The sequence below is a fragment of the Patella vulgata genome, chromosome 1 (assembly GCF_932274485.2).
Source record: "Patella vulgata chromosome 1, xgPatVulg1.2, whole genome shotgun sequence".
NCBI classification, from domain to species: Eukaryota; Metazoa; Mollusca; class Gastropoda; family Patellidae; genus Patella; species Patella vulgata.
In genome coordinates, this window is record NC_065879.2 from 28,269,067 (window position 1) to 28,296,037 (window position 26,971).

General features: G+C 33.1%; 1 protein-coding gene and 1 long non-coding RNA gene across 2 annotated transcripts in view; both read right to left on the reverse strand.

Moving 5' to 3' along the window:
• Nucleotides 1–1,027: 1,027 nt before the first annotated feature.
• LOC126829815 (uncharacterized) overlaps nt 1,028–26,971 on the reverse strand; it is an 83,225-nt gene continuing 57,281 nt past the window's right edge. Inside the window, exon 3 of the long non-coding RNA XR_007683533.2 lies at nt 1,028–1,522. This is a non-coding gene — a long non-coding RNA (uncharacterized LOC126829815). The remainder of the gene's footprint in view (nt 1,523–26,971) is intronic.
• Nucleotides 11,471–25,345, reverse strand: LOC126829769 (zinc finger protein ZIC 4). The gene is made up of 2 exons (XM_050559891.1): nt 24,237–25,345; nt 11,471–13,290 (listed from the first exon to the last, which is right to left on the reverse strand). Exons 1-2 carry the CDS (start codon nt 25,102–25,104, stop codon nt 12,782–12,784), a joined length of 1,377 nt encoding a protein of 458 aa, XP_050415848.1. The 5' UTR covers nt 25,105–25,345; the 3' UTR covers nt 11,471–12,781.

The window sequence follows — 26,971 nt, forward strand, 5'->3', positions numbered from 1 at the left end:
TCTAACTCCGTGTTATGAAGAGCGGGATTCAAATCTCTTCACACCAGTTTGAATGACAGGTGAGAATGATAATAAAACCTTGAGGAGGTTTCCTCTAAATCACCTTCAATCTACTACATTCAAGTACCCCACAAACAAATTAATCTGCAATAGTTCTCGCGAGAACTTGCTTGTTATCTTATCGCGTGAATTGACGAGAAGTAAACAGTAGACTTTGTTTAAGACCTGTGAATGAATTAAAATGGCGCTGGGTGAAGTTGTACAATAAAAGTATGACACCCGATCTTGTTGTGGTAACAATATTTCACATGGATATTATTCTCGAAATTTGATGTTTGGGTCGTAATTCAAACTCGATATCCTACTTCGCTTGTTAAATATATTTTTATATATAAAACAACACCATGTCCTTTGTTTGAGGAAAGACATTTAACCTATTTAGGATGCCTTATTTTTGATGACTGAAGAAATGTAATAAAATATTGGCATTTTTGCTTTTTTCCGCATTCATATAATTTTTACGGATAAATATATACCACAATATTTTTTTATACATATATGTAGGCCTACTTTTATTTACTTACATTTATTTAACAATAACACGAATTTATTTATTCGTATTAATTTATTTATTTATATCGGACATTAGTATTAAACTTCATTTATCTGTTTATTATAATATTCATATTCACATGTCTGGGCCGACTTTTCTCTGTTTATTATATTATTCACATATATCTGGGCTGATTTGTCTCTGTGTACAGTATTATTCACATATCTGAACCGACTTTTAACATCGTTTTTACTCATTTGCTTGTTTAACTTAATAGCAATAATTTGTACAAAATTGTTCTGTTCGGCAAATATCAATATCAAATGTACTTATTTTAATAACGAAAATAACGACATTGATATAAATATTGCTCTGGGCATTTTATTTTACAAAATTATGCTTTTACATAATAATTTAATACAATTCCTATGTTTTCTCATCCTTAGAAATCAGCTCTCTAAAACAAACAGTAGCAATACTCATCACACCTGAAGCTATAGTTCAGGGTTCTTACTTTATTTTGTGCTTTGAAAATGCGACATGTTTATTTTACTATTTTTTATGCACTTAAATACGAGTTTATTTATTTTCACGAGGCATCCGTCGACTTTGAAAAGCTCGCGTTTCAATATGTAAAATTGCCAGAAATAATTCAAAATCTAAATATTTTCTTCCTGTTTGTGGTTGTCAAAGTTACTAAAATGCAATAAAAAAATCGGTTTTAATTGAGTCCACATGTTGTTAAAATAGTTCTTAGTTTCTCCACTGAAAAGATTTTGAATCAATGGAGTGAATCGTTTGTGTAAATACCTAAACACTCTCCACTCGAGTCTCTCATTCTTTCTAACTTATCAATCGACTAGTTCCTCTCCTCAACGACAAAATAGCCAACTCCTCTTTGTCCCGGAGCTTGTTCTCCTGTCAAAAGGGTAGTCGATATCACCCAGACGTTGAACACTTCTGTGACACCTGCAATGACAACGTAGGGACTATTACAATCTAGTCTAATCGTTTTATTTAGAATGGACAGGTTTGTGTGTAAATTTTGTCACAAGTTGGATAAATGGTGACGGGACTCTTTAAATGGCGGCTATTTAATGAATAAACAACTGCATTGATCAAGGGGGAGAATTCGAAGTAAATACTGGCTGATTCACGCCATACAAAATTTCTTGTGCTTTTTGTTACTTCTTCAAATAGAGCACAAAAGGGTTCCACAATCTATCCTAGCATATCTCCGCCTCCACGATAAAAGATCGATGTTTGCAGCGCCGTCTATTGAATTTGCTCAGAACTATCGTTAAAATTGATGCGTTGTATCAATAGAGGAGCTTTTTACTATAGAAACGTGTAATTGATTTGTATGGATAACCGATATGAAGTGACGAGACGGTGACAGACAGGAACTAGGTCTAAAATATCATCAACAACTTCACTAACACAACAATTAAAACAACAAACTTTCAAAAGATAGATTGATGCAAAATTACAGATGCGGCTATTTATTCAACACCTTAAGCAGATGATGTCCTTATAAATACCATATCTTTATTACATAATGGATCAGTATTTAAAATCGTGCTACCCCATTTTGAGACTAACATATGATACTTGAATGGCTGTGCGTGCTTGTAATGATAACGTTGATTGTGTCTGCGGTGAGGTTGTAGAAGTTTCTACATTATGTCTTGTACATGTAAAGTCCAACGTCGTGGGTTTTCTCCGGGTCTACCGGTTTCTTCCCACTGCTAAAGATCTTTCTCTCTCTCTCTCTCTTTCTCTCTTGTACAGTGCGCATATTTGATATCGTCCCTCGACAATCTCAAATAGACAGTTCGCCCATTCTGACATGTTAAATATTATTATATGTTTCGGAATAAAAGTATTTTGTATGAAAGCACATTAAACTGCAACTTTTAACAGTCTACCGATGATGCATACTAATAGATTCATAATTAAATGAAAGAACACACAGGGGAATATTTATGCTTAGGATTGATTACCTTATAGGCATTCATTAATATCACCATTGCATTCTTCATAATGTATAATGATAATCGATTATGTCCTGGTTCATCAAATGGATTTCTACACGTATTACATATATACATCGCTTTAAAGATACCTTTCCGTGTACAAACTGTGTGATTTGATGATATATTTGAACTAAAAACATATTCAAACTAATTAATATATCAAACATTTGCTTCAAATCCCTCTCAAAACTTGGCATTCGCGAGGAGGTACCCCAAGCTATAAAAAGTCTATTTTTATAAGCTATGTTTGTCACCTAACTTGAATAAGGGAGGGCACATTTTTCAGATGTATTTGTCATTACTTGTGTCCATTTACCATACATATTGAGGCCTAAGTAAATTCTTGAATTATTTTCTGCCAACTAAATTCTTTTTCCACCGTTGAATTGCAGAGTATGTTATACGTTTACATCACCTCAATGTTCCAAAAACCGCCTAACCATTCCATCAAGAAACAACAACCGCGCCCTAAGTCAGTCTAGCAGACAATAAGCCGTCGGGTTGCCAGTTAGTGATACCCTGACATTTTGGCCAGTGCTTGCCCTATTGGTGTTTCTCGGGTAAGATTGAGGGTCTATATACCAAATTTTCAATACTTTTATAGTAAATACTTTCGTGAGAATGTATCTTTAAGATGACTTCTAATTATTCGAGCGAACTGAAGACATCCTAATTTACTAAGAAATTTAACTGTTGTAAGATTGAATTTATCCCTAGTGTAATTTTCACTGAAATGTTCCTGGTAAGTCGGGGGGTTGTGTGATGGAATGTTTAACGCGTGTGCGTTGAATCAGAAGGTCTGTAATTGTACGTGGGTTTTCTCCGGGTCCTCCGATTTCCCCCCACTGCTAAAGACCCCTAAACGCAAGCGAATTATGTTAGTCCCTAAATGACCTAATTTGTGTCGAGTTGTCGTTAAACCCCATTTCTCTCTCTCTTACCTGGTGAGTCCACCACATATTCAATAGATAGTTCCCTGTAGTACATAAAATATGTTTACAGATTACTTTTAACATGTGGCCGTTGCGTGGATTTAGAATCCGGCTTGTGTACGTCCTGACCAACCAACAGTAAACATTTAGTAAACATTTTGCAACCAAATAGGCGATTCGACCGCTTAATGCTTAGTCCATGTCCATTCCATAAAACAAAGCATATAAGGGAATATCAAAATTATGGACTTGGGAGTATGTTGAAATAAATTAGAGGATATTATGAATTTAATGCCATTTGTCCTAGAAAGCGAAATATTGGTCATATTTACATCTATAAAGGTGATTTTTCAGTGTTTGGTTGCAGAAAAATAGGACCTTAATCCCCATTTAATTTCATTTCAATGTTTGGTATCTATATAATATTTAATGATTTCTTCTCGGTTAATTTTATTTCTGGCGATCATAATCTATATAAGGTGATAATTGGAGCTTTATGTATACACCCCATGAAAACCCCACCCCATACTAGCGTGTCATGCAGCTAGCAATTGACATCAGTAAAAATAGGACATAATCTCGTTTAACCTCCGACTACCTGGGTCGCCATCATACTTGACACTAACATGTTTCATATTAATCTGCGCCCCCTCCCAGAGAGGCCGTGAAGTCACATAAATTATACCAAATACCTGATATTCTTGTATTGATAAATTTAATTTGACAGTTATACGTCTATTGTTGGTCCCTGGATCTCTTAATAAAACCTGCAAACAATTCATAAAATCGACATTTTGTTCGAGCTTTTATGGGTTTTATATCTCGATTGTAAATAAACCCAAATATTGTGTTGATTCACACGAGAAGAAATAGCTACATTCTTCCAGTATTAATTGTCTTGTTGCGATATACAAACACATATAGTATAGATCCTACAAACTTTTATGACAATACAGGGATTTGCATTATATTTAATGATGTTGGTACAATATTAATCATACGTATATTTCAGTTGACTGTGTAAAGTTTTTGTTCTTTTCAGTACTATTTATCCTACATTAAAATTTGTCAAGAGAGATAGGCGTATACGAATATAGCATATTTATTTAATTTGGAATTATACATTTTAGTTCGAAAATTGTCAAGTTTTAGATCGAACGAAAAGTGACATTTTAGTTCGAACGAAAATTGTCAACATTTCAATTCGAAAGAAAATTGTCAACATTTTAATTAGAAAATTGTTAATGTTTTTATTCGAAAATTGTTAATATTTTTATTCGAAAATTGCCATTATTTTCCTTCGAAAATTGCCGTTATTTTCATTGCCATTATTTTCATTCGAAAATTGCCATTATTTTCATTCGAAACTAGTCAACATTTTAAAAATCTATTTCAAATTTCCTGCTTTGTAAATGTTTTCGTCGTTTTCGTCGTTTCGAATACATAAGGGGGAACGGTGGCTAAGTGGGCAAGACGCTGTCTCGCTAGCCTGGAGGTCGGGTGTTCGATCCCTGCATTGGCCGAGAAAGTTCATCCAGATTTTCCGGCGTGCTTCCCCCTTCTCAGTGATGTAGGACGGAGGACCTGACAATGAAAGCTGTCTAATCGTTCGGATGGGACAAAAAGCCGAGGTCCCGTGTACACATTGGCGTGCACGTAAAAGATCCCTTGACAGTTGGATTTCGATATAACAGTAGGCCATAGTGCCGCTGTCCGGGAAAAATTTCCCTAATAGCACACTGTATGGCGTATGCCCGTCTTCATTAGCCCAGTTCGGAGCAGAACAGTGGAACGTTAAACTCCATTTCATTTCATTTCATTTCGAATAAATAAATCATCTGATATTAAATATATCGAAAATATTTTCAAGTGAATAAAATGGATATAACCTATCAGGTTTACAGAAAGTTATCATGAAAACAAATACATTGTCAAATTATTTACTGATCAGATAACATTTACTATGCTCCCCAAGGTAAATAATAATCATATTTATTATATTATATAAAATATCAATAATATCAGATAGGACTAAACATGTTCATGGTTAATGAACTGTATAGTCATTATTTTGATTTTCCCACCAATAAGGTCAACGATTGTTCAATCTTAACTGGTTTCTTTTAGATTAACAGCGGGGCACTAGGTAATCCTTATTCAAATATTTTCTCTCATTAGTGCTTTGGTTTTCGGGAGTTACGACTCGAATAATACTGATTAAGTTTCTTTTCTAAATTATCTGAATACAGCGAAGACGAAGAGTTGCATAATTCTTGCTATCCGCGGGACAAATCGCCTTCACCTATCCTAATTAAACTAAATCCATTCAACAACTACTGCTCACTAACTCTTCATTTCACGAAGGACAAAGAGGTCCCGGGGAGCAGTCATTTTAGCTGATTTTAGGTGTCAAGATTTTGGATTTTCCACCGTGGGATTGAGTAAAGCGGTTGGCTGAAGCTTATTGACTAGTTATTGGATTAAGATATTAACTTTCTGACACCTGTTTTGTTTACAAAATTACCCTGATTTTAAATTTAATCACCTCCCATTGATTAACATATCTGTCTCCAAACTTGTGTAATACGTCATAATCTATGGTCTATTAAAGTCAGGCGGATGTCCGGACGTACAATACCACCAAACTCAGATCTCAATTTTGCAAAATCTAGGTTTGTTAGACTATTATGATCGGTAAACAAAAAAACGTTTTCTAAACCCTTCGAACATAATTCTGAAATACGAACTCCCAAGTCCCAATATACACAAATGAAGATTGTATATTTATGCATGGAGTTTTGGTCCGAATGTTATTCAAATTGACCAGTTCTAACTTAACTTATTGTCAAGTTTTTAACAACGGCATCTTTTACATTTGAAATATGCGTAAACGATATGGCTTGTAGTGCCTTTAATCCGCAGACTGGCGTTCAATCTATCTTCATGTCGTTCCGATTTTAATAAACCTCATGATCTTGACAATAAATGGAAAGGTTCCAGCACAAATATGTTGGATATAATAAAGCTACGTACTCCCAGCCTATAAACAGTAGTGGTTGTCGTGCACACAGCAGAGCGGAATAGTTGTGTAACCTATGAGACCGACATCGTCCATTTCGGAATATCGTATAGATGCCCATTTTTTCTTGTATTTTGAGATGCAAATCTATTTGTTGAAGTAACCTCTTACTTATAATACAGCTTTACTATTAGGCCCCGTTAAGTATCCTAAGGCGCGACCAGTCCTAAACCGCTTACGAAGATCGATCACAAACGATTAAGATAAATAATGTTTAGCTTAACGCTGATTTAATCCTGCCTTTATACATTATAACATATATCATTATTCCTCTTATCCTGATCTCCTGCTACTTAAGGTCATTATGTTTAATTGAGTGCTGCTTAGGAAAAAAGTAGATTTAAATACTTGAAACATTCAACGGTATTCATAATAACATAGATCAGAAGATAAAACAAGCCTCTTAAAGATGAATCATAACACGATCTAGTTATCATATATATATATACATACACAATAAACAGTGAGAGTTGAGAATATATGTTATATACATTCAAGAGAAGAAGATGTTAATTTAAGTGGCAGTTACGTGGAGTGTTTTGTGCTATAAGTTTGTTTCACTCTTGTTTTCAATTTATTCTCCATTTGGTAAATCTGGTTCGCCCCAGCCTTGTCTTTTCGAAAAATTTGGGCAACTTTTAATATCTAAACTACTTATCATCTGCTTACTCTTCCAGAATTCAGAATGCCTGATACCAGTATTCAATATCCAATATTGATTTAAATGGGATTCCGTGACAAATACTTGATGTTTCGTCCCCTTTGCTAAAATCATGATAGACCACCAAATGAAACTGTAAAGAGTCGCCCACTATTCTAGATACACGCAGGAACATGGTATCGCTTTTGGTATCTTAAATGACCATAGGATACTTGGGGCTAAATCATCTCAGTTAAATTGGCCAAACCTACAAGAACCTGCAGAATTAACGTTCCCTCAATTACCTAGATATTAGGTCATGTTCGTATTGACAAATCACTACCGAAAATGGGATTATCATCAAAATGTTTTTTCATTTTATAAAAATGCAATTTCTATGTTCAAGCGGTTTATTTGTGACTGTCACTGTTGTCTCCTTAACCCGTTTTATGTGTAATGATGTTTCTCTTAAATTTCACTGTAGTTGCAATTTCGCCAGCTCAAGTGCAACCTATACATGGACACAACTTGTGATATTTTGTTTCAAAATGTCGACGTTACAAGTGGTTTTCTCGTATAGTTCCTTTCTCTAAAAAAAATCATTCAGTTAGAATGAAGTGAATATCTTGCAAGATAATGATTATCTGTATGCTAATCTATGTGCGATTGTTACTTATTACATCATACCGAAGACATGTATGGCCCTCCAAATCATATTTTAATGTGACGCTTCATGGGTTACAACACTTGTAATTAGATCTTCATAGAAATGATACGACTGCTGATTTTAGACATTAAATAAACTAATACAGGATTAAATGAACGGGACAAGAAGAAATTATCTGAACATATTATCGAGCTGATCCTTAGACTACCATCTCTCAAAACCTTTCAATGGTTTCTATGATCCTACTGTCACCAACTTATAAAATCATTACGGAAGGTAATCAAACGTATGTGATACAGTCAGTGAGGCGAGTGGTTTACCTTTAAAGAGATTCCAAGCCCTTTTTATACGGGTAAAAATAGTGGCTTGGTCTCCAGATATGGAATATTCGCGGAAAAACAGTCAATTCTTCCGATGTTAATCAATTCTAAGGAAGTAACAGTGGATCGCGTTTGAATACTAGGTGGTTGGCTACTAGTACATAACTACTGACTATCAATCGAATCTTACTTTAAATTTTTATACCCGTACAAAAATATATTGTGCACGATTTTGTGCATCTAATAAGATGTTGTAATTTTACAATAATCGTATTTCAATATTATAAGTTTCATGAAGCATGCAAGCTTCCCTGAAAATAACAGTATACTTCTCTGTCCATGGCTCGTCACAACTCATGTCTGCCACATCCAATTTTGCAACGCTTCATAACTTACGTCACTCAGGTAGAAAATCCCCCAAATTTTTAATTGGATTTTGAATAAAATGACTTACAAGATGATTGAATTTATGATGGTAGCAATAATTTGCGATCTGTGTGGCCAAGTAAACAGAGTAGATTAATAGCTTAAAGTTTTGGCAACAAGTTTGTGCAAAACATAAAGAAAATAGGTTTTTCCTTTGTGTTACAGTAGCATTCATTCTCGATACTTTACATAATAATGATGGAGCCGGATTTGTTGGTGAAGTATCATATATTTAGTGTTAAAACGTTCCCCGTTTTAATGGAAGGGAATGTGACGCAGTTTTCTCTATCCTAGTTTTTACGAGATTTTAGATTGTTGTGGGAAACTTATGCTCAGTTTTCCACATTAGTATAAGGCTGTAACACAAAGGTTAGGTAAATGAAATAAGCCCCCCCCCCCTCATATTTGGGGCGCGGGTTGACAATATAAAGGCTTCTGATTGTGGGTGCTCAAATATTATTGATCATGGTTTCGGATTGCGGTCCCAGTATTGCAATACTTTTAATATTTAGGATGAAAATACTCAGATTTTGTACTAACACGCAATAAAAACGCACCACTAATTGACTGGAAGTGCTGACGAGGCTGATGCAGTTAAGACGTAATTATTGGCATGATTGTAGACAGTTAGCGACATAGGGCAACAACAACAACCCATGGCGGCCACAACATCTTTACTTCACATTAGGTAAATATGGAAAATCAGTAACGTGTGTATCCATTCCTGGTAGTCACCCACACACGTCATGCAACGTCGCCTCACGGTGGATATAGCCCTTTGAATTGATGTTTGTTGAATCCCATCTGCTTCTAGTGTAGTTGATGGATATTTTGCAGTTCAACCGATGCTCGATATATGGGAGATCAGGGAGAGGGCTGGCCAGTCGAACACTACCGCGTTGTTTTGGTTCAAGAAATCCATAAAAAAATGTATGTACTTGAGCATTATCACGCCGACACGTGTGCAGATCTGAATGACGCTGAGTCAGAATTGGTCCAATGTAAAGGGAACTGGTCATTTGGCCACTGTCACGTTGTTTTAGTTCAACAAGTCTACGATCACTTGCGATGTATTGGCTGGGGAAATATAATGCTGAAACGTTGATGAACCGATGAGGATCCTTCACAGTAGCAGCAGTGGGGAAACTGGCAGCGTGCGATGATGCAGATGTTCTCGGAGTATGTGCTGGTCTTGTTAAGGCCTTGGGATGTGTTTAGTTGGCCCTCTCTCTCTGTTGGAAACGATCGACCAATCTGTGGATGGTAATGTGATGGCATCCAATACAAATATAGATAACGGATTAAGTACTCATGTCCTCTTGAATTAATGCAATGACACGTTCTAGGTGTTCATGGGTCTTTTAAAAACCACATTGTATATTGTCATGAATTTGGTGATCTATAATCCATTTATAAATTGATGTGTTTTTACTGGATTCCAGTGTACATGTATATACAAGATGCAAAGGAAATGGAAACCGCTAATTTGTAAACTTACTTGTTTACAATATTTTGGTGGTGAGCTGTTAATCCCTTACTCCACCCAGTATATAGTAACATAGATAAAACTACATGTATGTAAAATAAGTAAAGAAATAGTAAGCTGTAATAAATTGGGTCACCAGTTACCATTGTACTCCACCTTATCTTTTCAGCCATTCTTAAAAACTGTGAATAGTTGTGTATCCGAGCGTAACCTTGTTATAGACAATAATAGACATTTTTTACTACAAAATGTATAGTATTATATATACCTTAGCTAACCCCCTATACCTTCATGAAAGTGCACATTACCTGTGTCAATTATTCATAACAAAGACTCCGTTTGGTTTCATAGATGTTTCGGCAGCATAAGTCCGAGTAATAAGGTATAGGGGGTGATTTACAAACATCGATATTGGTCGATGACTTTGATTTGAACTGAACATAAGAAGATGTCTGATATCTTTCAGGTAGAAAGGGACAATTATAGAATAGCTAGCACACCCGGGTACTATTAAACTAATGTGTCTTTTTGTATTTATAGACCTTGAATCTGAGTTTACTTTACGGTTGATAGTCCTATATGTTATCCTAAAAGGTCTTCTAAATATTTTCCCACAACGGTCACCCCAGTGCCCATAAAATGGACATTAAGTGACTTTCTGAATTCATAGTTTTCCTTCACAGAGAATGTGTGTTATTAAATGGGAAACGGTTTCGAAAGCTGTAACAGTCTCCCACGCAATCAATCATTATCAATCAATATTTCAAAATCATTATCGTTGCATAATTCATAAAATGGAATACCCAAAACGAATCGCTTGCCTAAATATTATGAATGTCAGCGAATGTCATCAGAACATTGTCACATCAAACTATTGCAAGCCGACTTTGAAAAGTAAACTTAATTACATTTCAGTAGTATTTTAGTCTCTGATCTCTTTGTTGTTCTCGTATAAATAACTCTTATGCCCTAATAATACCAACCCATTGCCCACAGGATGTATAACCAATCGAATAAAACCCTATATCCTTTATAAGATATATTGAGACAAATACGGCGACCATTTTACATAATTGATTAGTTAACTTGTAGTTTCAGATTTATGTATAATCATGGGGTATATAAATATCAAATTTTATTTGTAGATCATATGAATTTTCGAGAGACTAACAAATACCACAGTTAAACAAAGTCATCTCAGATAGCTCAGGATTTTTGTTCTGTTCTTTCATTGAAAATAACATATACAAATGTATTTAAATTGAACACACTAAGGGTGTTAATCAATAATTTAAAAATGGCACATATGGACAAACGAAGATAAGACACAGTAGGATTTGTAATGCATTTTAATATATTTACAAACTCTGGTTATTATATACAAAATGAAATGATATATATAATAATGATAACACCAAATGTCAATGAATAAAACAACACATTTTGGATTGTATTCTTGGATGTATTCTTTAGTGGAAAATCGAATAATAAAATTTACCAATTAAAAATAAGGTTTTAAATTCTAGAGTAACATTGAATACGATATCTGAAAAAATATCAGTTTAATTTCTTTTATGTATATATAATTTTATATCCCACAGTGTGTCTACATCAAACATTATAATTAATCTCGTTATGGTAAATATTCAGTAATTGGTGAACAAATAAAATAAACATTCTCTTTAAAAAAAATATTCAAAAAAATTATAAATTAATGAATTTTGCTAATTTTTATCAACAAAATAAATTTACAAAATATTTAACAAATAAATAACCGATAAAGTATTAGCAAAACTCACGTCTAGTTTTTTGCTTATAGTTTGTCATGACTCGCTCTGTCTTTGAAATTTAATTCAAAGTAAACGAAAATTAGATATAAGTGTTATATAATTAAAACGTTTGAAATGGTTGAGTACCCAATTGATTCTTTTTCACAAAAATTATAAAACATTTGATAAACAATAACATTAACAAAACAGTATTTTTCAAAAAGAAAGGGACTTTAATTATGGACGATTTGACAAATAATTAATTTAAAATTTCTTCTTAATCATAATGCTGTAATAATAACAGAAAATAATATAATATTTGGTTTTTTGTTGTATTGCTTAGAAAACATCCCAGTAAACCGTCTAAAATTAATGCTGATGAAACAAAATAATAGAACATTATATTTTGATTGTATGTGACTCTCTCTATGTTGTTAAAAGATTATGCTATATATTTTATCTACTTTAAATAATAAACAATTATATCTCTGTTTTCATTTTGATTAAGACTGTCAATACTTTCACGAAAAACGTCTCTACTATAAAAACATCACAATGGAAAATGATAAACAGTCAATGAATTTTAGGCTTCAGTTTTATGATTGCACCAAAATAACAATGAATGTAGAAATTAAAACCAAAATCCACGTATGATCATTTGTTGATTTATCTAAGGAGCACTGTTTTACATACAGTGCGACACAAAAATTGTTCACGAACACTTCAATCCAATGTCATTATTATTCACAACACTCTTTTCTGATTCACAAATGCTGTCTTTCAGATGTATTTGGTTTATTGTTTCTCGATAGAATCTTTAGTATGAATTATTTGGTTAAATTAAGATATTTGGTATGAGTTTTTTTTTTCAGGCTATGTGTACTGTAACAAAGCTGGAGGATGGAGGGAAGCGATATGACTGAAGGCGTTAACCGAGGAATGGTCAAATGAAGGTGCTGTTGGCATTCCCCCTCCTGAACTTTGACACACATACCATTCACTTAAGTTCGTTGGGTGATGGGAAAGGGGATTTGGCACCAGAGGTAACGTGGGACTATTTTGTGTTGAAAGTGGATTATGATGTAAAGATGAGTGAGTAGACGTAGTTGAGGCACTAGATGTTGTTGTGGGGCTGGTTGCTGGAGACTCCGTGTCGGGACTACAGTTATTGTCATCTTCATCTGTATGAATCGGAGAAGTCTTGCCATGAACTTTCATGTGTTTCCGTAACGAGCTCGGGTGTGTGTAACTTTTATCACATCCTTTGACTTTACAATTATAGGGCTTATCACTCGTATGAACATGTGAATGTTTCTTTCTGTCTGAACTGTTGGCAAACCTTCTATCACATCCTTCAAATTCGCATTTAAATGGCTTTTCTCCTGAAAAGATAAAAAGAAGAGGCAAATAAATATAAATGCTGAAAATATTATCAAATCCAATTTTCAATACACTATTCAATAAATGTATTTGCTCGATTCTATCAATTAAATCGATTCATGTGTCTTAGTAAAATAAAAACAGGTAAGACTTGGATATCTGCTTTGAAAAATTAGAAATAATAAAAATGGTTAGAAATGATAACCGTGTGTGCAGGTAGAAATTATTTTTTTTCTAAAATGAATATATGTGAAAATGTCAACTAATCAGGATAGTTATTGTTAAAAAATGGATTTTTGGAATGTTTATATAGTTCTTATATTATCTACGTACGTCTTAGAATTAATATTCAATACATGTATAACATTTGAATTATTCTTAGAATTATAAACTTGAAAATGGCATCGATGCAGTCCAATTTTAACAAACTGTATTGTCATTATTATTAACAGTTCAAATTATTATTAAGCGCTTTTCGAATTAAAAATATAATGATGATGATAATATCCTAATTCAGTTATTATAAGCACGAGCCATCTAAGTGGCCTTTTTAATATATTAATATAGGCCAATTTATCACAGAAATTAAGATAACTTCACAGTCGTGTATAGGCAAATATTTTCTATTATTATCGCGGTAATTTAACCCTAAAAACTGGAATTGTAATGGACCCTTAAACAGGCTACATGTAAATTCAACGGTAGGCAACATCTAAATGTTATTACAATTCCCCAAAACAGGAAATGATTCACAATCATTCACGATCATACACAGAACATGCAATTACTGTGCTTTTTCGTTGTTTGTTTGTTCAAATTACTATTTAATATTTACTTAATTTGATATTCATCAATGTTTGAAAGCATCAGTGGATACAATAATTGGTTCCATGTTTATAATGGAAATATTAGATGCTTGTATTAATAATGAAATAGAAAATCATTCATTTTTCTCACTTATCAGAAACATTTCATAATTTGTTTATTTTAGCCAATCGGGTTGATCTAACGGATTATCTGCTACTAATACGATTGTTAGTCTTTCCGCTCCTTTTGCCAACAATGGCTAGTAATCGTTTGGCTAGCGGCCATCACAAGATCATATTATCTAAATTGGCAGACGGATATTTGATGCGCGGGAAAACGATCGGTTGAAGCAGGCGACTTGATTTAGCGCGCGTATATTGGAAGACTGGCAGCAGACGACAAATGCGGCAGAAGGCATTAAGTCTTGGTTGTCAGGTTTCATTGATCCGTTATAATTTATAGTTTTAGGGTCTAATATGTGAAGTGGGATAATCGTGACTATGATGATATGATTTAGATTATTGGTTTGTTAACTAAATGATAATATTTATCCTTTCACGTCAGATAATGATAAAACACGAGACCAACACCATCAACTAATGAACGGGGGAGATGACGGGAAGAAGTTTACGTTAATTTCAGCGATCGCCATTTTACTTCATCTAATCAACGGAAACCTTTTAATTTGATGGTCCATTTCTCGCCATTTGTAATAATAGTGTTTAGCTTATCATTTATATATTCTAGGACCACATATTATAGTCAACACAATGGGAACTAAGCCGTTGATTTTACGGTAATCATCAGTATTATTGGCGTCACCAGTTGAAATAAAATGGCTGCTAAATAACTTAGTGTATTTAATAGTTTAGATTATTCGCTACAAAATTTTTACAGACTCCACCACATACATTGTGGGATTCAGATTGACCAAGTCACGTGACAATCTGACACGATCCTTTCTTGTAAAAAAAACGTATCAGATTTCAACCTGGTTTTAGCTCTGAAACGAATATCATGTTGTACATGACACTTGGGTTGAACACCTTGTTTGAAACCGTGTTAAATACATTTGTCTTTCTTTTATGTAGTTTGTAACAGATTTTCTTTAAAATAAATGAACACAGGAGACCATGTTTTGTTGTATGTATTCTCTAGGCGTTTAATAAAAAGGTTTTAATTTTAGCCGCACTGTGTCAGTGATAGTTGAAGAGGTGAAAACTAACTTTAACACTAACGAGTTACACAGACCATTATATTCGAGAGTTTTAGAATATTATTTAATGAGCGATTAGAATGTAGACACCAAACTGGGTATTTCTTTAAAACACCACGCTCTATATCTTTGAGTTGTTAAATTAAACCAATAGCGAAAAAAAATCACCATGTTAAAAAAACTCGGGGAATATAGATTATCAAATTTCAATAAAAACCGAAGTGTTAACATTGACAAGATTATTCTAATGCGATCGTTTCGTTAATTCGCCTGTGCAATTTTTATCAATAACCTCTTTATACAATTTTCGTGTTTCGTTTGTTTGCCGTTCAATCTTTGCACAATACAAACTACTCATGCGTGAAGGCAAATTTCGTTTCAATAAAAACTCACTTTGAATTATTGATAAAGATGGATTATAGTGAAATTTAACACCCTTTTTGTAAAATAGTAAGCACGTCAATTTCAATATAAATACACATTTCCCTTGAAATTGTGTCGAGTTAATGAAAATTATATTAATTACTTTACGTTGGTCAAAAAGAGGTCGGGTAATGATTGCACATGCGTTATTTATTACAGTCGTCTATAAAATTGTGTTCAAATGACTTTAAAAATTTAAAGAAACGAAACATATTTTTATCTCAGAAGTGAATAAAATTATAATAGGTATCATAATATCTAATGCATATTTATCGTGAAGGGTAATTTACATTATAAATGGAGCTTTATCTTTGCGTTCCGCTTCTTTACGCGATTACCTATTCGTAATGATGTGGAGCAATTTGTGACACTCGGATGGTAATGTGTAGTCATTATCAACACTTTATTCACCGGGTTATCGGCAACTATTCACTTTATATCTTTACTAAGTCTTACCTTATCGTGCCTAATTCTTGCCTTATCTTTCCATCTTATCATGTATGTAAGTTTTAATTAAGCCAAATAGTGAGTAATTGAGGGAGCTGGGAAGTAGTAGCTGTTTCTAATTTATCCTATCATTGAGTTTCACTTGTAGCCTAATTTACAACATGTTTCAGATGCAAGATAACTTAATTATCTGAAACTTTACTTAAACAGTTATCTTAACAAATTTCACATACTAATCACAAATGCAGAAGTTTTCCCACACTCCACAAAAGCTTCAAATCCGCCATAAACTTCAAGAAATGATGATATTATTATTAGAGAAGTTGGTAATACATTAAGAATGTCGCGACATGTACTGCTTCAGAGAATTACATTAAAAGAGTCATGTTAGTTTTGAGATAATATTATTTCTCTCCAATTATAAGGAACTATTACATTTCCACAAAATATACACTAGTGTTATTGTTATGAATTTATATTATGAATATTGAAATTGTAATACACGTATTTATTATACAAAATATATGCATATAGTTGCAGCAAACGATGCATTTAATACTAATTTCTATAGAAATTGACTGAGATGCAAATGATACCGTGAGTCAGATTATTTATATTTTCTAAATACTTTTTTTTCTTATTTTAAATAATAAATGCGACTACATGTTCTGATAGTATTATTTCATTGCGTGTTCATTGGGGTTTTTCAAGAAATAAATTAAGCGTGAATTCAAGACTGTGTTGTGTTTTCAGAAGATTACACGTGGTATCAAATATCAGGAATAGAGAGCCCAAGATTGACATAAAATTATAACCTAAAACATGTCAGTGTAAAACAGTACAAGTTTGGTTTGTTATTTTCTCTCCCGTTGAAATCGGGTAATCTAATAAGGGGTTTAATACTTAAAAATATGGGATTTAAATACTTAGAAACCCCAAAAATAAATATCTAATTTTAATTAGGTTAAAAATACTTCAAAACAAAACAAAGCATCAATAAGTAAATTGTAAGGCACATATAAATAACAAAGAAAGCATTATATATGTATGTCGTTATTAAAGATTTCAAAATTCTAATAACGACCAATTTCCTTATTAGTTTTCTCAATATGTCACAGGGATATAATGCTCACAGCTGTCTTCTACATCAACTCCTTAAACACTGTCTGTTTAATTCATCTAGCTACTTTCCCGAAACTCACAAAAACACTTAGAAAAAGATTTGTACGGAATTCTCATTCTGTTATTTCTTGATTCGAAAAGAAATAGTGTGAGGTCCATCACCCCCTCACCCCTCAGTAGGTACAACAATCATTATCCTCACCCCCTGGGGAGACATAACGAGGGGGGATCATGCAAGGTTCCGCCCCATCGCGCCTCGTATCTGTCAAGTCAATACACGTAATCAGTGAGCTTTTTATTCCCTAACTGAATGTCGTTACTCCTAACAAAAAATATCCGTTCTTAAGGCGGAAACTTCTCAAGAATGTAAATAAACAAATACAGGACTAAGTCGTAAACAAAATTATCAGAAATTCTATAACTGTTTTAAGTGTTACCATGGTAAATATCCAAGCAACAACTTCAAAAATTTAATATAAACAAACAATAGTATTCATTTAGTACAAATTCGCTTCGTATTTATAAATCAATATTTGTTTTATATTTCTATTATTAGTAGTAGCTAGATATATTATGTATACAGACATGTATTAATCTATTGTATATCATATTATCATGATAGGATAGTATGTTATATGCATATTAAATACAGTAAATTAATAGATTATTGATCAGGCTGTATTTATGGTTATTTTGGATTTATGGACTGGAAATTAACATTTTAATTCCAATTTTATTTTAATTAGTTAATACTTCATATGCATGTTGAAGTCTATTAAAATTGTGTTACTCTGACCCTGTTAGATAAATTCTTAAGGTAATCGTCGGCTTTACGTCATTTTGTGAATGGACAACTTGAGAAAAGTAAACATCTTTTCAATCTTTTCAATGAGTTAACCACTGAATACACCCTCGTCGATCAAAGAAAGTATTTTTAGTTATAATATTTAACCAATGTGGATATGTAAGTATATCGGAATTATATAACATAATAACATTAATATTACAACAAATTTATGACGCATACATCCCTTTAGCAATTTCATATTTTACAGAGACACCTAGTACATAATATGTGTGTGTAGAGTGTCTGTTGTTTCAATAACGATTGAACAATCTTAGTTATTTAGTTTTTATAAATTTTGATTTCCCAAATATACAACTTCAAAGGTGCGAACAAATTGTATTTATAGAAATAAAGACTATTTTAGTTTCAGAATATTCTTATTTTTCTGTAGAAGATTTGAAAACTCATTTCCTGATTCGTGACGATGTCGATATTTTAAATTCCCTCAAGTTGTTAATTCTTAGAGACATTAATATTTATATAACATAAGTGTAGTTAAAAACCGCATTGTACATTGCTTTATTTACATCTATCTGGATTTGTATACAACACGTTTTATTCTTAATATATATTCTAAAGAAGTAAATTTTATTGTTTGTGTTTTTTGTAAATATATTTCAGTATGTAGTATAAATTTAGAAACACAGGGAACTGAGTATGTTGCATAATAAGACAAAATGACTAAATATGTTATTTTCGTAACTTTTATGGGGATTTTCTATTTCCAGAATTCTTAGTTATCTTAATTTGACATGGTATTTCTTGTCGCTCACATAACCTGTATCTTTTATCTTATCTTTAAATGTACTGCAGATGAAATCGGTACCAAAGTATAGAGGCCACACTCTATTACTTTTTTCCTAAAATAAGAGTTTCATCTTAAAGAACACTTTTTTACAATGTCCTCGTCTTCAACAGTGTACATTAAAGTTTAAAAGACTTCAAACAATTTTTTGCGTTTTAAGAAACGCATAGCCTTGTAAGATACATTTAGAAATTAAATATTTTAGTCGTCTAAACGAGTTATTGGTTTTTTTTAGAAATTTTGCCTTGGGTACAAACGCGCCTCAAACTTTGCTCTTTGGGATTTAAGTGCACTGATCAAATGACTTAACACCAAAAAGAGAATTTTAGACAACGGATTAAAATGTATCAATTTAATTCCTTGTTGATGGTGACGAGTGCAATTCTAACTCCAGGGGTTGCTAGGTTTAAACGGTTTTAAGCAGATTTCCAGGTCTTAAAACACGTTTTTGTCGTTTCCGTGGATTTAAAACGGGAGTATTTCCTATAACCATTGTTTACGCGATATGTTTCCAGGTAGCAAATAGACACAGTGTCAACTTGAGTGCGAATTAATAATTCGAGGAAGGACATACAAGTAATCTGTAAATTTTGTAATCCTTTGACAAAATTTAGAGTTACCGTTCCTTGGTTATCTAGATGTCAAATGAAATTTTAAAGGCGATACATTTTTTTCACAAAAGTTCACCTTATTCACGAGCTATCTAAAGATATGACGGACGAATCGGTTAATCATTTTCTATTTAATAAATTATTACAAAAATTCAATATTTTTTCTCAATAAATAAGCTGTCATTGTTCTTGTATAATTGTTACATTCCAACTGAACAAAAGCAATCTCATGTCGCTTGTCGTGATATATACATGTATACATCCTACGCGGCGCTGCATGTGTTATACACAAACATGTATAACTTATTTAATGTAGCAGTGCTGAAATGTTAAATACATTTGTCACGCTTGGAAACATCGTGTTTTTCGGCTGGTTACGGCTGATGGTAGTCCAGATGAAAATGTCAGAGGGTGGGGGATGCTAAACCATCCGATAATAACTAATGCTTTTACAATGTTTCAATCTGGTTTAGTTTTTCCTTCCTCCCATCTTGAAACTCGCTTTACTTTATTTGATGATCCTCTAATATTTTCCACTTGTACCATCCAACATGTGGTTTACGTATCACAACCCGTCCGTAATGCCCAGCCGATCCGTATTTTTCTGATGTCTTTTACATATTGACAACAGCCCTTCGTCAATAGTCGCAATGCTTATAATAAGAGATAAAGTGAGTGTCTGCCACGTTGAAATTTTAAATTCACATCTTAATCATAGGAGAGAATTGCACTTAGAAACGGTAAATTTCGAGACTTAGTAAAGCAGAGTATTATATCAAAATCTGATTTATAATGATACATCTTCGCAAAGGGATAATATAATATACTTCTATTTTTCTTTTAAATAACATTTCGCGTTCGAATCTTCATTTAAAATCATGACAAAATAATGACAATTCATCGAAATATACTACACAAAATATATAACAATAACTACCTACGTAAACCTTAATTAGTATATCATTTATTCAGTTTGTGAAGAAACAATGGGTGTTAATTGCGTCTATTTATTTCGAAATTCTTGTTGCGATATGTTCTAGATTGAATTCAGAATACATGTATTTTATTTATTGTTGCTCCTATTGTTACCTTTCCGAATGAAGTGTTAATTTGCATAAAACATGCAAGCGGTGAGTTTAATAAAACATGTATGGGTACAAACATCGATGCAAATTTTAATGAAATATTATTTTCTAACATATCAAATATTAAAAGATAGGAAGAACAAAAAAGAGATTAACTTCAACGATAACACGTGTGTTACCTAGAAATTATTTTTTCAAAATTAATTATCATTTTTTTTTTCAAATCTTTTTGGACCGTGAGCAGATTATTTGCATGTATTAAACAGTGTATTTGTAAAGATATATTTCCGGTTTTGATAGTATCTTTAATTCGTCAAATGTTGTAAAATATAATTGTATTATAAAGTTGATCTGAATAGAGTGTCCAATATTTCATGTATATAAATCTGTCACATTGAAATTGCAAAACGCTACTGGGTATTATATTAATATGTCATTTTCATTGTAAAAAGGTAAGCAATGTGCATAGATAATGCAATCGATATTAATATCATTATAATAATGAATATCTCGTCGTTGTCTGCAACAGTCTAAATAGATCGATGGAAACCGAGTTGAGAGCGATATCGTCCGGGTAATTTGCTCATTGATTGTAAAATGAACGCTACACGTTAAATATCTTGTTTTGTTCATATCGCCAATGTCGATTATTTCTTTGTTATCAGTGGATATTATTAGAAAGCTTTGTTTAAAAAAAGATTCAACCAACTTTGTTTATAATCCTATCTTTGCTGTAAATCCTTATGCATTTATTAAAAATATATATATTTTCTAGCTAAAATGTAAGAATTTGGTCATAATATTATTTTGCAACTCATTTTATTGTCACAATCTTAATTCGAATAATCTGTCAAGTTCTAAATAATTTGGTTTAAAGTAGCTTTGAAAGAACTTTAAGTGCAAGTTTATATTTGAGTTAATGCTGTATAATATTTCTAATAGCCATGTTACCTCATTGTATAAATACATGTATGACCAATGATGGCCATGCTAACATCTCGTAGTGTTTGTTTATACTTGTAAATAGCCGACAACTGTCAATAATTCTAAGGGGCTTAAAGACGCTTAAAAATCAACAAATTAACACCGATTATCACCCGGTTAACACCAACAATCAACAATCTATCAAGCCTTGATTGATTTTCCTGATCACTTGATCTCCAGAGCTCAAGTCTTAACCTTAATTAACCCATCACTAATTAAATCAAGAAGGAATGGATTTATACTGATTTTCCTTGTGTAGAACTTTATTTTGGTGCAGTAGTTTGTATATTCCCTAAATTTGTAGTAATGTTTTGGCTATTTTTTCTTTTATTTCGAAATTAATGAAATCACGAACAATTAATAATTACCATAAAATTATACAGCGTCTGAAGACTATTTTACAATACAAAGAAATTAAATAAAGCGATCCTTTATTGTTGAATGGAAAAATTGAAGTAAATTATAAATTAATTACAAATGACCTATTTCATACATATAAATATTAAAGTACAAATTTGCCATTCATAACCGAGTAATTGCAAAAATAATCAACCAAATTATTCATGTTTTATTTGTTTTATAACTTACATTTATTTACTTTATTTAATGAAGGCTATTTCCGGTAATTTTGGGTTATTTTTGTTTTTGTGTTGTTTCCTTGAACGTTGTAAACATAAACAAAACAATATATATCAAACCAACGTCTGTCTGGGTAAAGCTAAGTGTTCAATACAATATTGACGATTTAAAAACGTTAAATTGGAAATTTTAACAAAACGTACATGTTCTAATGCGCAATTTGATAAAGTTGTATAGAAGAAAATTTTACTGGAAGTTTTACTTAAAATAGAGGCAGTTTATTTACACTTTTTGTTACTTGTTGGTGTAGACGTTTTAACGACAAATTCAGCTTCCTTTAAGTTAAATACACGTGTAAGACATTTTCAAACGTGTTCAGAATCTCCAAACATAACGAAATGTTTTACTTGATTGTACACCATATAAACAACACTGTGATATTTACAATAGGACGTAAGGCACACGACATAAACGTGTATAGTTATTGTTTAGTGACTACTGTAATTGGTGTAAAGAACACGTTTGGAATTTATCTATTTCAATTGCAACATTTAGTGTGTAATTTACGTCATAGACACAATATCAATATTATTCACATTGAAGTACATGTACTTGTACTACTGTGTAGTCAATTAAGGTGCATCTTATACTATTCTTGTTCAAAACCCCAAACCAGCTCTTTCAACAGAAGAAATTACTTTATACAGATACCATTGAGAAAACAAATTAAAGATTGAAGTTGTCGCTCTAGAGACTATAATGGTACACTGCATTTTGTACATGTTTGTTATTACACATCATTGCTGTCATTTAAAATGGCCGATCTTATTAAATCTTAGATGCAAAAAATCGCTTTTATTAAACTAAAATTTATCATGTTATGTTATTTATTATAAAAGATGTATGCATAATGTGTGTTTAATCATATTAATAAATTAATAACATTTCCTCTATTTTTGTACATGTTTTTGAAATTTAAAAACCCCTGTAAACTTTGATAAAACATACACACAACAAAACCAACAACAAACTTTGCATTCATCTTGTATTTTACATGTTGTGGCACATCAGCCTAATGCCATAATATAGTATGTCTTTTCTATTATACCTACGCACACTATTTTTTTTAAAATAAATTATATCGAATGATAAAGAACATGCTTTCATAATGTTACAGTCTAGTAGACAGCAAATTCTTTCAAAGGCATTTACGTTATACTAAAAAACATAGGTCTAAGATTTAGAATAGTCTCTGTGTTACGCTTTTGTGAGGCTTAAAATATTATATTGTTATGAAACAGATTACTATCATGTAAAACAGGGCGATGACATTGACATAAATATGTTGTATATTATAAACATTTAACCCGATAAGTCTATTGTTCACTAGAAATATTAAATATCCTTATCTGGAAGGATGTTTGATATTAAGAAGAATAACTAATGATTTTTATGTCATTGAAAATATTATTAACTACATTATTTAGCGCGTGTTCATATCTGTGAAATGAGCTTTTCGAAATGTTCACTCAAATTATATCTAAAACTGCACAACTACCTGCCCCGTTGTGCTAAAATTTTAAAAATTTAAGCGCAAAGTATAACAGCTGAAATGTAAGATACATTTGTCGTCACTTAAGGTGAGGTTTAAATTATTTATAATTGAGGTTATAAAATGATGCAGTCTCTGAATAGATTATCTCTTGTCTGTAAATAACCTGAATAGCAAATCTCTCGCGAACTTATGACTCAACTAGACCGGCTCCGACACAATAAAATTACTATTTTTGTTATGAATTAACGACACTCGCGTAAATATACGTACATGTATTTAAAGAAAAAGTTGGAGTTGTATTGTTTTGGTTAAGGAACGGTTTATATTATGATGTGCATGATTACATGATGCCCATATTATTTTAATCACACGACACCACCTGTGTTTACTAACAGCTGAAAGCAAAAAATGTTTAAAAAAAAATGGAAGAAAAAATCTAACCAAATAAAAATAAAGTTTGTACCGACCTGTATGCGTTCGTTTGTGAATTTTAAGGTTCTCGCTCCTCGCGAACACTTTGCCACAGCCTGGGAACGGACAAGGGAATGGTTTTTCTCCCGTATGCACTCGAACATGATTCACAAGTTTGTATTTTGCCTTGAACGAACGGCCATCACGAGGACACGCCTGCCAGAAACAAGCATGGTTGCCTTGTTCCGGTCCCCCGACATGTTCCACGGTTAAATGAGTCACTATTTCATGCATGGTGCTGAATGTCTTATTACATGGTTTCTTAGGTTCCGGTTGATCCTGGTCTATCCACAGACATGTATGTTCCTGTTTTATCGGGGGTCTCATGTAACGAAAGAACGCCCCGGGTCCATGAGGAGACATGTTCATGTGATGAGGGTTGATAGAGTTCATGTGATTAAGGTGTTGAGGGGGTACAAAGTGATCCTGTCGCTGTCCTCCCATCTGGTTAAACTGATCCGCCCGTGGGTACAGCATCTGACTCTGAACATGGTGTCCCGTAGGGTGGTGACTGGCGTCATGTAATCCTGGAAAAAGCATGTGACTGGTGGCTGGGTCGGGGTGGTGCCCCGTGTGGTATCCTGCTGTCGTGGGGGCAAACATACCTGGGTGAGGTGCTGGGTTAGCTTCGTGTCCTGTAAAACCCATGTGTTCACGTCGTAATAAGAAATCTCTTGCAGCATAACTACTGATTTGATGTGAATGGCTGTGTGGCATCCCATATCCGTTACTCTGACTCACAAACTGGTTTGCCTGACCGTGAACTCCGCCGGTCCCGTCCCCCATATGATGTGGGGGGCTCAGTTTCAGCGCTCCTGGTGGTAAGTGCGGCGTATGAGCCGTATCCATGAATGGGTTGATCATGATAAGTAGTGGTAAATAATTGTACTAGCGGTAATAGTACCAAGTCCTTGTCATTCACGCTGCTCACCACTGCTGTGAATTTGGTAGAAATCTTGTCAGTAGAAAGTCAGTGTACATCGACTTGAAGAATCAGATAAAAACTCCACGAGATAAAACCACGTTATGTCTCCTACTAGCTGATCACTCACTCTTAATAAACAAAGTCCAACATGCTACAGTGAGAAGACAAACATGTCTATATCTACTCGTGGGCCACCGAACGGCTTACACACGGGATACAGAATCAAGGGCGGGCCTTCACCACACGCTCATTGGAGCACGCAACGATGATTGACAGCTTACGCTACTGTCTTGTCAGAAACGCTGCTCTGATTGGTCGTTGACCGGATCTCTTGGGGCGTGGCTTGCTGTGAAGTAAGCCGTCTGGTTTGTGGGGATCCAGCCTACCCGTTGATTTTCCCTTGTTTTCTCTCGATTTTCTCCTTCATTCGAACTCAACAGATTTATAATAAAATTTTCAACATATCTCTCTCGTGTTTTCCGTAGTAAAATATTTTGTTGTACATTTGACGATGGGTTGTCGCACGAGTAAAGCACGAGCGCTTCCCTTATCGAAATAACAGAACGGTATAAGGCTATGTCGTCTAATTAAAGATGTTGAAAAATTCAACAGAACTAATAAAAAGAAGTAGAAGGAAAATCAAAATGAAAGAATGCACAGTTCTTAATTTTTGCATTTTTAGACCTTTAATGAAAATTCGCATATTTGAATTTTCAACTAATCTTATAAGAAATCCTATGTTTAAAAATCGTATAAATCCCTTTAATATTTTCGTTAACAAGCGAGGGGGTATTCAATGAAAGTTGTTTGAAAAAACTATTTTAGTTAAATGCGTAATAATATCCAGGTTTATGCGATTTTTAAAAAACGATTAAGAGTAAAAAAGAATAACACTAATGATGAGTATTTCAGTTATAAATAACTGGATATTATTCGTGACAATTGTGGCGAGTAGAGATTTAAATTAACGATTTTGTTATTTCCTCAATATTTGGTTTATTTTCATGTTTTCTCCCAGTAATTTTATTAAGAGTCATAATGTTAATGTAACATTGGGCTTTTAAAAGATTACAGTATCATATGAGATGAGTTGTGTTTCGTTTGCAGGAATATATTTGAGAGAAAATTGTATGTGTTTGGATGTCACAGAACCAAAGGCAAAAATTACATAATTTCAAGGTTCATTAATTGCAAAGCATGCATATTCAAAATATCCCCAGACTTTTAAAATATATTAGAATATATTACAACACTGACCATTTCATTAAAATGTAAGATAATTTCAATCCTGATTTTGTTAATAGCGTATGTATAACTATGAAATCAGGGATACAATAGTATAGTACTATTACACGAGAGATACATAAGTATGTTACAGGAGACGTACATAGGTATATTACACAGGAGATAATAAGTCGAGTACTAGTACACAGAGTATGAAAATAATTAAAATGTAAAAGCGCTACATGTCTACATTAATAAAGCTACGATTGCTGTTCGTGAGAAAATATATGTTAAGCTGCGTTAAATCACGTCTCGTGTCACGAGATAGATTAACGACAGATTAGCTAATCCTTTTCTACTGGGTAATCTCTTTATCTGAGGAAATTGAAGTAGTGAATAATAAAGAAGTTGTCAGTACTTGAAGGGGATCAAGTTGAAATAAAGATAATATTAGGATAGACAATAGAGCGAGCAGTCCATTCACCAACATGAGTATATTACATCGTAAATTGAGAAGGGGGGATTTTTATTGGGAAATCAGGTTTTGATCCACGCGAATGACTTTGATCTAGCTGGAAAAGT

Coding starts and splice junctions, on each gene's coding strand:
- LOC126829769 (XM_050559891.1), bottom strand. CDS start 25,104: ATGATCAACCCATTCATGGATACGGCTCATACGCCGCACTTACCACCA. Junction 13,291..24,236: donor TCACAAACGAACGCATACAG/GTCGGTACAAAC, acceptor TTATCTTTTCAG/GAGAAAAGCCATTTAAATGC.